This window comes from Aspergillus pseudotamarii (genome assembly GCF_009193445.1).
Source record: "Aspergillus pseudotamarii strain CBS 117625 unplaced genomic scaffold BDV38scaffold_9, whole genome shotgun sequence".
Lineage (NCBI taxonomy): Eukaryota > Fungi > Ascomycota > Eurotiomycetes > Eurotiales > Aspergillaceae > Aspergillus > Aspergillus pseudotamarii.
The window spans coordinates 705,328-721,651 of NW_022475023.1; the positions used below are offsets into that span (position 1 = coordinate 705,328).

Here is a 16,324-nt window from a genome sequence, read left to right on the forward strand (position 1 = left end):
CGGCTACTGAGCAAGTGCGCCGCTCTCAGAGAGGAAACCCTCGAGCGGCTCGGTACATGATTGAAGACCGATGACATCCATAGAGATGATCATGGAGTAACTTCGACGAACTCTAATACCGGTGGACGAGAGTCGAGGGTGCGTCTTCGCTCAAGTGCAACTTAGCAGATCAACCTAGAGAAGCAGCCAGTCGGCCTGGTCCATGGGAAAAAAGTATACGTCACGTGATTGATCGTCACGAGTTGCGCTTTTGGCATGGCGCGCATGAGGAACATCTCCCTCTTTGCCTGTCTTCCCGCCTTGCTATTGTTACGGGTGCCGACATTATTCCTCCTGGGTTTTTATTTTTTTTGCCCTCTTCGGCTGAATTGATTCTGGGCGTGGTAAGAAACACGTTCATTGCAATTCATCCCTGTGGAGTTGGATATACGTGATTTTATCTTGAAGGTTGCGCACCCTCCTCTGCTGGGTCTCGTAACTATTGGCGCATCCGCTTCGGGGATCAACGAACACTCGACCATCGGCCTCTCTGTTTAAGGTCGTAATCGTGGGTTTTTTCTGGTTTACCACGTCAATTTATATTCACGAAGGTGGGACCAAGTCCGCGCGCTTGTAGTTCCAGGTGCGATACGCTGTACATTAGGAAAGACCCTTTACTCTCGCGTCAAAGGATTACTGCAATAACGGCGCGACTCCGGAGCCATGAGCGCAGACGAAGGCGGAGGCACAGCTTCCATTCCGACCACAAATGGCGATCTCCATGCTACCACCCCCGATCCGCCTTCGTTGGCGACACCTGCCAAGCGAAAGCGTGTGTCAAGTCATGATGACAAAGTCGCTCAAGACGCTGGCTCGTCTGCGTCGCAAGTTCAGGAAAAGATCAAGCTACAGGAAACTCTGCGTAACCTCGTTGAAATATTGAGCAAGTAGGTTCTACTTACTTCTTTCTCCATATATCTGTTCGCGTTCGCACTCAGATGCTGACCCTCCAAAAAAAGAAACGACACGGATCTTCAACTCCTATCCTGTCCATTGCCGTCATCCCCAGCGAAGCCTCGTTCGAAGCGCGCGAAAATCTCGGGCGAAAAAGACGAAGCCTTCACTATACAATCCCGAGTCGCTTCGAATCGTTATAACACTCTGTCGGAATTCTTGAGTGATATCGAGAAAGCATCGGCTGCTGTGATTGAGAGGAATAAAGCCCAGGCGAGCGGGCTCCAGGCTGATGGGTCGCCTGTGACCGAAACAGTCAATCGTATCGCGGCATTTAAAAAACTTTTGAACAGTCTCGTTCGCCAGGCACACACGAGCCAGTCGAACATCAAGGCGGAGACATCCGAGGAGGATGCAGAGACACCGGCGAAATCCAACACCTCCAATGTAGAGACCCGGAACGAGAATCTCGTCTTGACGCTGTTTGGGAACCCAGCTAATCCCAAACAACTATATTCGAGTTTACAGAAATCCGTCAAGGTTCCACTGCCTTCGGACGACCCGAAGGCAGAGAAATATGTGGAGGTGCAAGCGCCACTACGTGAAGTCGGCTTACCAAACGGTATCACGACCACGAAAATTGAACCGTACAATCTTGACGAAAAGCCAGCAGAACCAAAAAGGACTTTTGGGGAAGTTTTTGCGCCTCGGTCAACCTTGCCTCAATTGGAAACGCCACGCAAAACAAAGTCTACCTCTCGAAGTGCTCTTAATGGCTGGATCGACCCATTTGAGGCCATCACTGACTTCAAAGCTTTCCGAGGAGATCGGAATAATTACTGCCTTGCACTCCTGCCCTCTGGTCAGTGGCTCCAGTATGGCGGGGTCACATCGTCCCCGTCTTATTGGAACCGCCGTGATAAACATCAGTCTCAACAGCAAAGTGACGAGAAGTATACCGATGATCCTTCACTGTGGGTTGACGAGGACTCGTCCGTCTTGCAGGGTGTTTACTCATCATTCGCTCCTTCATTCGACAGTTCGGGTGCCGTTGTCCAGGCGAACTCGAAGGATTTGGTATGGTGGAGCAAACGAGGTGCAAGACGCTTAGAGACTTTACTTTCAATACCATATCAAGAAGTCGCCGAAGAGACGACGTCAGAACGGCCAGGCAATATTGGTGAACTAGACGAAAGTACCCTGGAGGAGATGGTAAAGAACTTCAAGCCCGAAGACTTCGCTGATAATGTTACATGTTCCGAGACCTCTAAAGCAGATAAAGAGGAAGAGGCAGAGTCGCGGGATGTAGATGAGCTATTACATGATATCTCTGATCTACTGGAGACTTTGAGCTCGTACCAAAAAATCCGCAATCTGGACGTCTCAGCCCCGAACACTCAGGGTACCGAGCCTAGAGAAACAGGGTCCGACTCAGGGAGTCCAGACACCCCTTCTACAGAAGAGTTGGGTGTATATGAAACACTGAGGTCAAGTCTGGCGGCTCTCATTTCCAATTTACCTCCATATGCAGTTGCAAAGTTAAACGGCGATCAGCTGGACGAGTTAAATATAAGCCAGAAAATTGTCATCGAGAACCCGGACTATCGGGGAACCATGGAGAAGGACGACTTTACAGCTCATCAGGAGCGAAGCGCGGCCATGGCCCCAATGAGTGGTGCTGCGAATCGGACTTCGACGCCATCGCGATACAATTCGCGGGCATACAGTTCTGGCTCTCGGGTCCAATCGCAAGGTGGCTTTCCTCAACAGCCATACTATAGTGGAAGGCAGCCCTCAACTTCCGGACCATACACTCCAGGCCATCCACAACAATACGCCGGACCACGGCCACCAACAACACCTTCACAACGACCCGGATATGTTCCGGGATATTCTCAGCCCACTCCTCAGTTCAATCAGCAATTCCAGCGACCAGGACAAAATGGGTATGCTTCATATTCGGCTCAGCAAGGGCCGGCTGCCCAAGCTTCACCACAGCCCTACACGCCGCGCCCCGCACAACCCGGGGCATACAATGCTTCCTACGCAGCTGGGCGCAGTGCTTCTCCTCAGAAGCAAGCGTCATATGCAGCTCCACGAACGCCATACATGACGTCGGGCTCTAATAACCCTCAGCAGCGGTTCATACCGCAGCAGCAGCAATCACAACAGCAACCGCAACCGCAACCGCAACAACAACAACAACAACAACAACAACAACAACAACAACAACAACAACCTCCGCCATACGGCAACTATCCTTCCAACCAAGCTCCTCCACAATCAGCAGCATATTCCAACTCAGCAGCTGCCATGACTTATGCTCGAAGCGCCGCTGAACAAGCCGCACTGATGGAGAGGAACAGAACTCAACTTGCTGCTCACGCGAGACAGAGCTCAACACCACAACCACCAACCGAAGGCAGCTCTCAGGATCGAAGCGTAACACCCGGTAACAAACAGAACGGCAATCCGGTCCCTTCATGAGTCAAGCGAGTATCATCGACGTTTTGGAGTTGTCTTTCCCTGTTTATGTTCACCCTTGTCTTCAAAGAAGGAAGGCTCGGTTAATGGTGTTACACTTTTATGATTTGTATTTGACCTTTTGTGACTTTGCCCCTCCTGTCGTTTTCTTCTTTCCGTTCCCTAATTCATTATATTCTCTTAATTTCTCAAAGCTACGGGTCATTAGATTTGAGAATGAGAAAGGGAGAGCGGTTTTGGCTCCTCTTCTAAAGTTACATCTATAACAATATTGCGACGAGTATTGGCTGGTGTGTGTAGGCGTGTTGATTCCCTGCTGCTATGATTTCCCTTTGAAGAACCCTGTTGCCATCTCCTTATGAGGTGGAGATCAGCGAATGGCGCGGATTGATTCCAAGATTGGTCTGGTTTCTCGTGGGCGGAGTGTCTCTATTACTTTCGTGGCTACACGCTTTTCGCTTAGAAATGCTATGTATTAGTTTATCTGCAAGTTCTACTTCAAGTATTACTTATTCGGGGTTATAACCAGATATTCAAGAAAGCCGAGAGGACCCTAGTAAACCCTAGATTGTCTGCCATCGGAACCACCTGCAGTATCCTAAACACCACCTTTTGACCAGTCCCCGTTCCATAAATATTAGCTTAATCAACATGAGTAATAGAAGGCATAAATTCATCATTGCTAATGAAATTCGTAAGTCATCATACAACCACTTTCTATGTTTTCGTGATCGCCCCACTCAAGGTATAAACATTGCGGCTATAGTCATAAATCCGAAATATCTGTAAATAAACAGTTAGGCTTCTAGTCCGTGATGGGTGAATTCGAGGATAGGAACATACAATGTAGCAATTCTCCACCCATCGTGAGAAGCAACGAGTTTCTCAGCACCGGCTGCAGAATTGGACGCAATCGCAGACGCAGCGCCGCCCACCATCGCGACGACGAGAAGACGTCCTGAAAATTCCGCGATCATGCTAAAGGCGAGCAGTGGAAGGAGGATAGCAGCTGAAGCGATGATGATCGCCGAGAAGGCAGAGGTGGCGTTGGATGTCGATCGCATGGTGAGAGAGATGAGGTCTTTGTTGTGCTCTAGGAAACGGGTCTCGGCGACTGCGACAGGGGCGTTATCTTTCATCCAGGTGCGATACGTGTCGATATCTTTATCCGACGCGCTGGGGAGCGTCTGGGTGACTTTGCTATATGCACTAAGGGCGTTATCTTGCTTGGTTAGATTTGGAACGATGTCTGTACTTCGTCTCAGGATACTCACTGTATTGCTGGGTCTTTTGTACTAATGCTGCCATCAGCTCTTCCCGTCGGTAATGCAGGGATGAATAGACCTGCGCTTGGGCATCCATGCGTCTTGAAGCGGGTACAATGTTTGTCCCTTCTTGTTCTGCGGTTGCTACACGATGCATTTCTTCGTATTCATCTAATATATGCAGTTCCTCTTCCATCTGTGCGATTTCATCCTGGAGATGAAGGAGCACCCGGTGGTTTAGGTCTTCAAATCGTCGGTAAAGCGGGGGAAGAGATGGCTCTTCCTTTTCCACTGATGAGCTCAGCTGCCAGCTGAGAAGTCCATAACCGGAAGGAATGGATGAGGATTTTGTATTTCGCCTTGACTTCCTGTTGATACGGTGGGGATCCTCCTCAGGGCTTTGTGGCGGGGACGGGGGAAATGGAGGATGGAAAGATGTGGGATCTCGAGAGGGCTCGTAAGACTCTGGCATTGGACTCAGACGCAATTTCCGCTTGTCGGAGTTGTTCGACTCCTCTGTCAGATAACCTTCCATGGACATTTTGCGCCGAGCCGTGCTGTTTTTCGTAGATAATTCAAGTAGACCGGGTACTTGGTAGGAATCCATTGAGCCTTTCGATCGCACAGATGATGTTCGACTCGGGGCACCCATGCCTTGCACTGTCATGTTCGTCTGACGTGCAAGTCTGACGTGCGGATTCTTGAACGATCCACCAGACCTGGCTGGGTTGCTGATGGGGACATCATCATCATCGTCATCATCCTCCTCTACGTAGGAATCGTCGGAGTCAGGGTCGGAATCCGATTCAAGATACTCGAACACATCAGGAACTTTCTTCTCCGGTTCAGCCGCTTTGAACGTAGGATTTCCTGCAGCGTGTGTATTCTGCGCCTTTTTGGAACTAGAGACGTTGCCCTTTGACCCAATGGGCTGCTCTGGGGTACTTTTCTTCTTCTTGGCGGCGTCTACGAAAGAACGCGAGCTTTTTGAAGTAGAATGGGACTTCCCAGAGACAACTGACGCTGTAGACGCTTTATTGCCGCCGTCTTTGGAAGCTTTCTTAGAGCGCCTGGATCCTGAATAGAGCAACATTGTCAATCAGACGGGGAGTAGCAGAAGACTTGGTCGCGTTGAATTTGAAGGAGAAACTTTTCATTTGTAGACCGCGACCCGTAAGCATCGAACTGATGGAGACATGCGGACAGAGACAGTCCACGAATGTTTTTCGGAGGGGCTAACAGACAAGAGACATAACAAGGGAGAGGGCAGGGCCGCTCTCTCGCAGTCGAGAATCAAATATGGATATCACTTTTGATGGAATGTAGGATAGAGAATGTAGGCTTGAATTCTTTTCAGTTTCACAGGAGCAAAGAAGAGCACAGACTGCGCGTGGGTGGGCGTCAAATCGGAGCTGATAGAGTCTATCGACGAGCCGATGTATACATACCGACAAGCGAAGCCCTTGCGCGTAGATCGGGAACAGAAGGACTGAGAGGATGACCCGTCAGCAACTAGTCGTATTCAATAAATAGATTCATCTCCAATTCCGCCCCAAAGAAGAAAAGGGACCATGTTGGAGCTAAACCAAAAGCAAAGAATAGATCCAACTTGACCGTCAGCCACCCTCACATACTAGTCACTCTTATTGTTGGTGGGGTTTGAACTTTGTGGATGGTTTGGATATCCAGTTGAAGATCATCGGATGAGTCCAAACTCAATCCGGTTAAAGGGAGACCAACTTCTTTCTTTCTCTCTTTCTCTCTCTTTTTTTAATTTTATTCTTCGCGGAGAATCTCGTTCGAGTGGAAGAAAGAGAAAGGGTATAGAAGATAGAAGATAGAATATATAGGTAATTGAATAATATCGTCGGGTCAACAAGCGATGTGTTGGCTGCCCTGCATTGGCTTACCTCATTCTCATTCTTCTGGATTGATGTAAATTAAAATCATTAATTGATAGACATTCGTCATCGGCAAACCAGTTCTTTCACGAATACGTCTCCTTGCTTGAAAAATAAAATATATATATATAAAGAAGATAGAGTAGTAATTCCATTGTATGTATTTATGTATGTATGATTAGCTGCACAACAAGAGGATTAGTACTAGTACTGTGTACGACAGTAAAGATGTATTAAATGGCAGTCAGGTGGATATGGGACAAACAAGACATTCTTCCGCCTTTCTTCACCTTCCCTGACGGATCCAAATCCAGCCATTTATATCATCTTTTGTTTTTCTCCCTCAGTAAATTGAGCATTGACCCGTTATTCTTATTCCAACACCCACTTCTCACGAAAGTAGATTACTATATCCACATCCATCCATCTATCTATCTATTCATAAAAAATACTTCCGTCTCTCCCCATATGCTCCGCCCCTGGCTGCGCCAATCGACTCGAGCCGCCCGCTCTCTTCCTTGTTCCCCATGTCCCCGGCCCCATAGCTCTCGACTGCCCACCCTCACGAATCCACCTGTTTCGATTCGGTGCTTACAGACGTCAGCTCTAGAGTCGCAGGATCGTGTACCACTCCGAAAGCAGCTCAAACAAAATGCGAAGGCCTTAAAAGCCGAGAAGCGTCAGAGAAGGGAGAACGAGGAGGCTTCGCGACAAAAATGGGAGCTCACTGTCGGCATTGAGATTCATGCGCAGTTGAATACCGAGAATAAGCTATTTTCACGTGCGATCACAACTTTCTTTTTCTGACAAGCATGGATCTGACTTCGGTTTGACCAGGGGCTCCGACATCATCCACCGACCTACCCAACTCCAATGTTGCGCTGTTTGACCTGGCTTTCCCAGGCAGCCAGCCGGTTAGTGTTCGAGATCAGATTTTCGATAATCAGTAGAGGCTGAACGGCTTTAGGAATTCCAAGTTGCAACTCTGTTACCTGCCCTCCGCGCCGCCCTCGCTCTGAACTGTGATATTCAGCCCGTGAGCAGATTCGATCGGAAACACTACTTCTATCATGACCAGCCAGCCGGATACCAAATTACACAATACTATGGTGAATATAAAATTGCTCCAGTGCTGTGGCCGTGAGTTAACCCTCGCAGAACCTTTTGCAAGAAACGGCTATGTCGATTTGTTCGGCTACGATGGGATCGCGCTAGAAGATGGCGATCACGTTCGCATCGGCATCAAGCAGGTACAGCTAGAACAGGACACGGCCAAATCACAGGAGTACCCTCCCTCCACGCAGCTGATTGATTTTAACCGCGTATCCCACCCCCTGGTCGAAATCATTACGATGCCCCAGATCCACACACCCGCCACGGCTGCAGCGTGCGTCCGGAAGATTCAAGCAATCCTTCAATCGTGTAGCGCAGTCACCACCGGTATGGAATTGGGAGGTCTCCGAGCCGATGTGAATGTCTCGATCCGTCAGCGGGGCGATACCGAGGGGGCGCATCAGTATGGCGGGATCGGCGGTCTCGGTCAGCGCACGGAGATCAAGAACTTGAGCAGCTTCAAGGCTGTCGAGGATGCCATCATTGCAGAAAAGAACCGCCAGATTGCGGTGCTAGAAAGTGGTGGGGTCGTGGAAGGTGAGACCCGTGGTTGGACGATTGGGAGCACGGAAACACGGAAACTTCGAGGCAAGGAAGGCGAAGTAGACTACCGGTATATGCCTGATCCGGATCTACCACCGCTACTCATCGGGGCTGATCTCGTGTCGGCGCTGGCCAACACATTACCGACTTCCTCGGACAAGTTGATTGGGCTGTTGATGAGTACAGAATACGGCCTCTCGATTGAAGATGCCAAGCCGCTGGTTGAGCTAGAGGATGGAGCTCGGCTGGAGTACTACCAGGACGTGGTGGATATCCTGCACGATCTGCAGCAAGACCAGGATCCCAAGAGCCGTGGGGGCCTGGCACGCATTGCCGGGAATTGGGTTCTTCACGAGCTTGGGGGCCTCCTGACTAAAGCGGACCTTCCTTGGGATGCAGAACGAGTCTCTGCACTATCTCTGGCTCAGATCATTGATCAAGTCCAACGAAAGCGTATCACCGGTCCTACCGCCAAGCAGGTGCTGGCCATGGTATTCGACGGGGACCCTCGAGCGATTCCTCAATTGCTCGAGGAGGAGAACCTGCTCCTTCGGCCTCTCTCGCGAGAGGAATACGTTGCGTTGGCTGAAGCAGCAATCAGCCAAAACCCGCAAATGGTCGAGCAGATCCGGACCAAGAACCAACTAGGTAAACTGGGTTGGTTTGTTGGACAGATGATGCGCATGGGCGAAAAGGGCCGCGTGGAAGCGCCCAAGGCGGATGCGATCCTCCGGGAGCTGATTCTGGGGCGGTCTGGTCCTTAAGTGTATTTGTAAAGATCAGTCATGATCGATAATTTCTTCACGGACTGTATAGATAACGTCATAGCCATAATGATGATACCCGTTTCGATTCCCGCACTTTATTAAAAAAAAACGTGAAACAACGACCTTGTAAAATCCCGTCCTATCTCCCTCCTATCACAAGAATGAATAAAATTGCTAATAAAAACTTGAGGGGGTGGAGTGGGATGGCGACGCCGTCGCGGGCATCTCTCCTCCACCTGTACTTAGGGGAAGCCCTCGATCCCTAAAAGCAGGTCTTAGCGATCCTCCAAGGAATGCCCGCGGATGACGCCCCACGATGGCTTCCCTACTTAAAGAACCTCAATTCCCCGGCTGGTCGACTTCTATTTTGTGTTCTTTTTCATATTCTCATATTCATATATTCAAATTCATATTATCTCTCTCTCATCGCAATCCTCCTTTTTGTCCCGTCATTCATTGTTGGTGGTTTCGACCGTTCGGAAGAGATTCCCCACTTGCAAGATCTTATCTTTTTAGCCCGCTTCTAGAATCTTTTTTCTCCCCTCTATCAGATCAAGACTCTCTCTCTTATCCACACTCCAATTCTTCCCTTTCACTCACCATGACTCAACCTTCAACTATCAAACAACGCTTCCTGTCCAAGCCCGGAAACCTGGGTGTGGTCGCAGTCGGCTTCAATGGCGGCCAGGTATGAGGATCCTCCCACGCGCGCGGGTGTCGATCACTTTGAGGGTCACAAGACCATAACTGACCGGGTTCTGATTGACACAGTGCAAACTTGGCGTTGAGGCTGCCCCTATGGCCCTGGTCGAGGCTGGTCTCCTCGATCAACTCCGCGACGACCTTGGCTATACCCTCGACTATGACAACACCGTCCACTACTACGAAAACCAGATCCCCGCCGAGGACCCCGACCACCGCGGCATGAAGAAGCCGCGCGCTGTGAGTGCCGTGACCGAAGCGCTGAGCGCCCAGGTCTACGAGAAGGCCAAGCAGGGTCAGATGGTCTTGACGCTGGGAGGCGATCACTCGATCGCCATCGGATCCATCTCCGGCTCAGCCAAGGCTACCCGCGAACGCCTGGGTCGGGAGCTGGCCGTCATCTGGGTTGATGCGCATGCCGATATCAACATTCCGGAGATGAGCCCTAGTGGAAACATCCACGGTATGCCCATGGCGTTCTTGACTCGCCTGGCCCGCGAGGAGAAGAAGGACATCTTCGGCTGGTTGCAGGATGAGCACATCGTCAGCACCCGTAAGCTGGTCTACATTGGTCTGCGCGATGTTGATCGCGGCGAGAAGCAAATCCTCCGGGAGCATGGCATTAAGGCCTTCAGCATGCATGACATTGACCGGTGAGTTCTTTCTTCCCGTAGCACAAGGAAAGTAGCCCGAAGCTAACCCCTAACAGGTACGGCATTGGCCGTGTGGTTGAGATGGCTCTGGCCCACGTTGGAAATGATACCCCTATCCACCTTTCATTCGACGTCGATGCTCTGGATCCGCAGTGGGCTCCCAGCACCGGTACTCCCGTGCGTGGCGGTCTGACTCTCCGTGAGGGTGATTTCATCTGCGAGTGTGTACATGAGACGGGCAACCTGGTCGCCATGGACTTGGTGGAAGTCAACCCCAGCCTGGAGTCAGTAGGCGCCTCCGAAACCATTCGGACCGGTTGCTCGTTGGTGCGCAGTGCACTGGGTGACACCCTCCTATGAGCTGCTATAGACGTATAGACGGGTAGATGGCGATGGGATGGGATTTTTCTCATTTATTTTTTTTTCTTTTACCTATTATTACATTATGTTTAGATATGACCAAACGGCATTAGGATATGTACAATGACATTGAAACGATTTCAAGACTTTTGAGTTGGTTGTAACTAGTGGTAAAGAGAAAGGTAAGCTAAAATTAGGGTAACTATAGTTAAGAGATATCAAATCCCCTGCCACCGCAATTTCCACCTGCCACCTCATTTTACATCAAATGCTCCACCTTCCCTTCCATCTGGTGATAGATTTCTCTTCTTTCAATTCCTATGTACTTGATTGTCTAAATAAAGAATTCCAGAGTCACCCAGAACGATGAGTCTCTCACCGCTTACATAACAGTGGTTCTCGACTCGCCGTGTCAGTCCAATCGCAAGGAACCCCGAAACAACAGCCCAACGCCATTACGGCGCTGATGCGCTGTCTTTCTGCGTTTCATTCTTGTATCTGCATTCTCGCCACCAATTGAGTCGCCTTGTCTTCTGCCCGACGGGTCCAGTTGTTGCGGTGGGAAGAAGTGACCGCACTTTCATTCTCCCCGCGCAAGGGTACCTGATCAGCACAGCCTATACAAATCCATCCGGCGGGGATTGTATATATAATATAATATATGTACATGCAGACAGGCCTGGTTTGAAATTATAATCCCGACGGGAACAATCATTGACTCACGTACATACTACATTCTTTCCCACATATTCAACTTCCACCCCCAACCTACTGCTTCGTACAATCATCACACAGCATCAAACGTCCCCATAGGGCAAGGAAGCCAAAAAAAAAAATGGCCGTCGTCTACCGTCGCAGACGCTACCACTGGCCCGAACTCCAACTCAACATCTGGATTCTCATCGTCTTATCGGCTTCGGCCATCTGCATGGGCATCTTTGCTTGGCTCATGTCTGTACAATCCGAGATGCGTCTCGGTACACCATGGTACATATTCCTCCTCTATCACAAACTTATCGTCCTTGTTTCATAACCAAAAGGAAAAAAACAACAAAGATGAAGAATAGATTAATATATACTAATTCCAAGATAAAAAAAAAAAGGCTATTCCCATTCATGGTCGTCTCCGGCGCCCTCGGCATCTTCTTCATCATTCTCATTCTCATCCTCGCCGCTCAGCGCTTTCTGCTCCCAGGCATTATCATCCTGGGCAGTTTCATCCTCTTCGTCCTCTGGTTGACGGGGTTGATTGAGACCTCATTGCAGTTGTACGGCGTGGTCGGGAACGTCGATGATAATTGTCAGATCTATGTCGTTGATAATCGGGCAGGCGGGAATAATATGCAGACCTTGGCTTGGTTGACGCAGAAAACTATTTGTGAGTTTCTCTCTCTCTCTCTCTCTCTCTCTCTCTCTCTGTGATTTGTGCTTTTGTTATCCAATTGATCATCCCCGTCAATGCATACTAATCTGGTCGGTACTAGGTGACTGCTGGAAGACAGCTTTTGCCTTTGAGCTGGTGAATACTATCTTCTTTCTTTGGATGATGATCTTATCGTGGCAGGTTAATCGCGATGTATATGATTAATTTCTTGGTCTTTCTTCTCTTTTTCTTTCTTCATTTTACTCTCTGTTGTGTTTTCTATGACCGGATATGATGTTGATGATAAGTGTGCGATGATTTTTGATCGAACTCTGTATATGAAGATATGGGCGTTGTATGGTATATGATATCCAAAAATTTGAGATTTCTTTTTTTTTTCTCTTTGATACTATCGAAACATGAACTATGAACAACTTATCAGACTGTTCAATCAGATGTGAGTCAGATACCCAACGCCATCGCTATGCCATCATTGCATCGCACCAATTGCAACGGAATGAGAAAGCATACTAAATCTTAGCCAATCTGGGATACCAAAATGGTGGTATCAACAACAGCAATATAGTGTTGACCGTATAACTGCCGCAGAGGCAGCTACAGGATCGTCACATACACCTCAACGCCCCAATATGAACAGGTGAAGGAGAAGTCGAGCAAAAACAAATAAGCAAACAGATCAACCGTTTTCCGCCGCAATGTCCTCTTCCGCTTTGGCGTCATAGTCGCCATCCTCGAAAGCAGCCATCATCTCCCGCTCGAGCTCGTCGTCGTCCTCCGCGGGGTCTTCGGGGAAGTTGGCATTTAGGTCTTGAGATGCAGGCTCATCCGATTCTTTTTGCGCGCCTTCATCGTTGGATTCTGTAAGCATGGGCGATTTCTGAGCGGGATCGTCGGTCGCCGCAGTCGCGACCTCTTTCAGTCCCGTGCTTCGCTCGTAGGAGCGCTTGATCCGCTGTGATAGGCGCGAGCGTGGCTGGTCGCCTTCCTCTTGACTTTCTTCTTCGCCCCCGCCTTCTGCGCCTTCGTCACGCTTACGTTTCTTGTTGGGCGTCGCTTCCTCTGCCCAAGACGATACTTCACTGTCGCTTTCGCTTTCATCGTCACTGCCAAGGAACTCTTTTAGTTCCTCGTGGACAGCAGCTAGCTGGTCTTCGTCGTATCCAATCGGTGAATGCTCGTCGAGGCCGGTGGACTTGAGAAGGTCTTCTGTGGATTCTGAAGCGTCCTCTTCCTCGGTCCAAAACTCTCCCGTGTCTTCAGATGACGAAAGCCATCCGCTTTCCATCTCCTTAGAGCCAGGCGAGATTGGCTCTCCTCGGTCATCAGGGTGTACGGGAAGTAAGTACGGCTCCTCATCCAGCCATTTCCATTGCGTCAGGCAGTCCAAGAGCCACTGTGTTGTGACGATCTTGACGTTGGTGTACCGCGTCGCCTCGCGAACCTTAGCCGTGCGGTTACGGCCGGCCACCAGATGGGTAGTCTTCACATTGATCTTCTGAGAAATAACAGCCCCAAAACTCTTCGCCCATAGGGATATGTCGGCGTTCTGAGTATCGGTTCCGAGCGGAAGTACTCCGGAAAATACCAGAATCACCCCGCCGAGGATCTGGCGCTTAATCTGTGGCATGATATCCTTGATGTCAGGCACCAGTTTCAGATCAACGTCCTTGTCTTTCGAAGGCGTCTTCTCGCCTCTCAAAGCTGCCACTCTCCCACCTAACCCCCTCATTCGCCTCAAATCATACTCTTCAAAGAACTGTTTATGCACCTGCTCGAGCCGCTCTTCCAGCTGGAAGAGTTCCCGATCATTATCCTCCAGTAAATGATGCCGATGTTTGCTCGAGTCTTGCGACTCATCCATACTAGAAGAGGAATCAATACTTTCTGCAGACTCTTCTTCAGCATCTAGTTCCTTCTGTTTCTGCAGCAGAGGGCGGTCTTCCACCTGGTGCATTATTGTCTCTTCCTGCGCGTCAGTCTGTTCTTGCAGTAGTCTCGGGTTGTCTCCACCGCCCATGGTCACAAGCTGTTCTAACGCCGACACTTCTCCTTCTGGTTTCGCTGTTGTGCCGTTGACATGATGTTCCAGTGGAGGAGGTTTTGTGTGTCTCGTCCCTGCCTTCTCCCCACTCTTGCTGACTGCCCCCAGCTCCTGTTTCTTTGGCAGAAAACTCGAGTTAATATCCCCGATGCCAACAAAGAAGTCGTACGGAGAAACCTTAATAAGGTTAGGGCTCCAGCGCCAAACGTCACCACGATCGTCGATGATAACAACCATCTTCGTATCCACTGGGAACAAACGATGGAGGTTCTTGGCCGTCAAGCTTCCACTCTCGTCACGACTGAGGATGCGATCGCCGAACAGCTTTCGGTCTGGATCTATGATACTTGCAATGTGTTGCGCATATGCTCGGGTACCCATGGTGTAGATATGCAATTCAAAGAGCTCTGAGACGTTCTGCAAGAAAGACTCTAAACCTGGTCGTAACTTGACATAGTACCAGCAACCGCGCATTCCCGGGCCATCATCTACCAACTGGAATGCTCGAACATCGCTCAGCGCTTGATGGTTTGGGTTATCCTTGTCTTCCATCCACTCTCCAACGGTTGGATCGACGGTGGCATGGATGATGGTCTGGTCAAGATCCACCACCAGGGAAAGTTTTCTATTTGACAGCAGCCGGCGTTTCGCATCTTCCTCCACTCGCGCAGCCTCCTTCTCGCTCACGGTTAGCGCGGTGTTGTCATGGACCATCTGAATCGTTGCACGCATCGAATCTGTCACCTCCGTATTGTATGTAGACCTGTAGGGGATCGCAAGGTTAGTGCTTGTGCGGGAGAGAGGTATAGTGTCATGTATGACATCTCTCCTACTTACTCGGTCATGTCCTTGCCGCACTCCGCACAGAGGCCCCCAAACTGGACTTCATGAGCACATGGCTCATCAATCTCGATGACCTCCACACTGTCCTCGAGTTAACAATCGCCACCACGTAACCGTCGTCAAGGAATTGTGCCACAAGGCGATAGAACTTACGGTTCATCGATGATATCCCCCTTCGCAATCTTCCATTGAACCACCTCACCATCAACAGTCGATTCAAACTTGGTCGGGAACTTGCGTTTGACCTCAATCTTATTGCCCAGCCCATCACCCTCGGTGACGGTCGTCTGGTAGACATACCAGAACAGCGCCTCGTCCCTCTCCACCGAGTCGCCGGGCTGTTTCAGCAGCGACGTTACGGTGATCGGGTAGTGGAGGCTGGGCGGTAACCGAAGAAGCATGCTCCTGTACGACTTGGCTCGTTTCTCTTTCTTTTAATGATTTAATGTTTGATGACCCTACCTCTATTGACAATAGCAATTGACAAAGGAGTAATATGCATGAATTGCGAGTAGAGACCCGGTTCCAGAAGCTATGGCGCCATGCCCGACGCGCCTGACGACGGATTGGAAAACCGACGAGGGTAAGCTTGAACCGGTCCTAGCTTAGACTCGAGGGTGTGTAAAGCCGATGACTGTCAGCTAAGGCGACACGAAAATGTTTAACTTGATTCGCGGGGTGGGATGTGGATTCAGGTAGCTTAGGTCGATCGCCGCAAGATGACGCGACGGGAGAACGACAACGGAAATATCTACAAAAAAGATAATAGAGACAAACGGCAGATGCTCCGCAAAAGCGCAGAGAAAGAAAAGTCTGGGTAAGTAAGGGGTTGGGATTGAGCGAGGATGAAGCAGTTGTTGGATCGTGGGAGAATTGAACCAACGGTGGTGATGACGATGAAAGAGTGGAAAAGCAGTTTGAACCGTTTGCCAGGAAAGCAAGAAAGAAAGAAACAAGGTTTGGTTGCCAAGACCCGCACTCTGTTATTGATTTCGGGAGCCCGTGCGGGGGGGGCGAGACCCTCTCTTATATAAGAAAGTTTACATTCAGCTTCTTTAAAGCTACTTGTAGTTCATGCAGCCAAAGCCACAATATCCTTGGTCAAGACTTGAACAACTCAAAAGGCATGCCCTGACGAGTCGACGATCTTGGCTATGGATATACTTCATAACCTGTCTCGTAGTTCGCTCGTGTGGTGGAAGAACAACTGATTAGTTGGCTGGGTATAAATTGATTTTCCGGTACCATCCACCCGCCAGGTTTTCCTTTAAAATCAAACCTCACGTGAGGGAGCAAAACTGTCTCATTGAGCTTAGTTGAAGATTAGGGCTTGAA

General features: G+C 49.7%; 6 protein-coding genes across 6 annotated transcripts; 4 read left to right on the forward strand and 2 right to left on the reverse strand.

Annotated features, from left to right (window-relative positions):
* The first annotated feature begins 612 nt into the window (after positions 1-612).
* On the forward strand, positions 613-3,907 carry BDV38DRAFT_223076 (uncharacterized protein). Its single transcript, XM_032052813.1, has 2 exons — positions 613-926; positions 999-3,907. Exons 1-2 carry the CDS (start codon positions 703-705, stop codon positions 3,418-3,420), a joined length of 2,646 nt encoding a protein of 881 aa, XP_031917247.1. The 5' UTR covers positions 613-702; the 3' UTR covers positions 3,421-3,907.
* Position 3,908: 1 nt separating this feature from the next.
* On the reverse strand, positions 3,909-5,566 carry BDV38DRAFT_223085 (uncharacterized protein). The gene is made up of 3 exons (XM_032052814.1): positions 4,692-5,566; positions 4,261-4,639; positions 3,909-4,200 (listed from the first exon to the last, which is right to left on the reverse strand). Exons 1-3 carry the CDS (start codon positions 5,347-5,349, stop codon positions 4,158-4,160), a joined length of 1,080 nt encoding a protein of 359 aa, XP_031917248.1. The 5' UTR covers positions 5,350-5,566; the 3' UTR covers positions 3,909-4,157.
* Positions 5,567-7,051: 1,485 nt separating this feature from the next.
* BDV38DRAFT_279626 (glutamyl-tRNA(Gln) amidotransferase subunit PET112) lies at positions 7,052-9,003 on the forward strand (the record flags this gene model as incomplete). Its single annotated transcript, XM_032059068.1, has 4 exons — positions 7,052-7,364; positions 7,421-7,497; positions 7,551-7,692; positions 7,742-9,003. 4 exons carry the CDS (start codon positions 7,052-7,054, stop codon positions 9,001-9,003), a joined length of 1,794 nt encoding a protein of 597 aa, XP_031917249.1.
* Positions 9,004-9,386: 383 nt separating this feature from the next.
* Positions 9,387-10,867, forward strand: BDV38DRAFT_238945 (arginase). Its single transcript, XM_032053725.1, has 3 exons — positions 9,387-9,694; positions 9,778-10,361; positions 10,418-10,867. Exons 1-3 carry the CDS (start codon positions 9,608-9,610, stop codon positions 10,719-10,721), a joined length of 975 nt encoding a protein of 324 aa, XP_031917250.1. The 5' UTR covers positions 9,387-9,607; the 3' UTR covers positions 10,722-10,867.
* A 457-nt stretch (positions 10,868-11,324) lies between these two features.
* Positions 11,325-12,493, forward strand: BDV38DRAFT_223155 (uncharacterized protein). Its single transcript, XM_032052815.1, has 3 exons — positions 11,325-11,708; positions 11,825-12,099; positions 12,206-12,493. The coding sequence occupies exons 1-3, from the start codon at positions 11,557-11,559 to the stop codon at positions 12,307-12,309; spliced, it is 531 nt and encodes a 176-aa protein (XP_031917251.1). The 5' UTR covers positions 11,325-11,556; the 3' UTR covers positions 12,310-12,493.
* A 288-nt stretch (positions 12,494-12,781) lies between these two features.
* Positions 12,782-15,390, reverse strand: fcpA (protein-serine/threonine phosphatase; the record flags this gene model as incomplete). Its single annotated transcript, XM_032056848.1, has 3 exons — positions 12,782-14,909; positions 14,984-15,070; positions 15,143-15,390. 3 exons carry the CDS (start codon positions 15,388-15,390, stop codon positions 12,782-12,784), a joined length of 2,463 nt encoding a protein of 820 aa, XP_031917252.1.
* Positions 15,391-16,324: the final 934 nt, after the last annotated feature.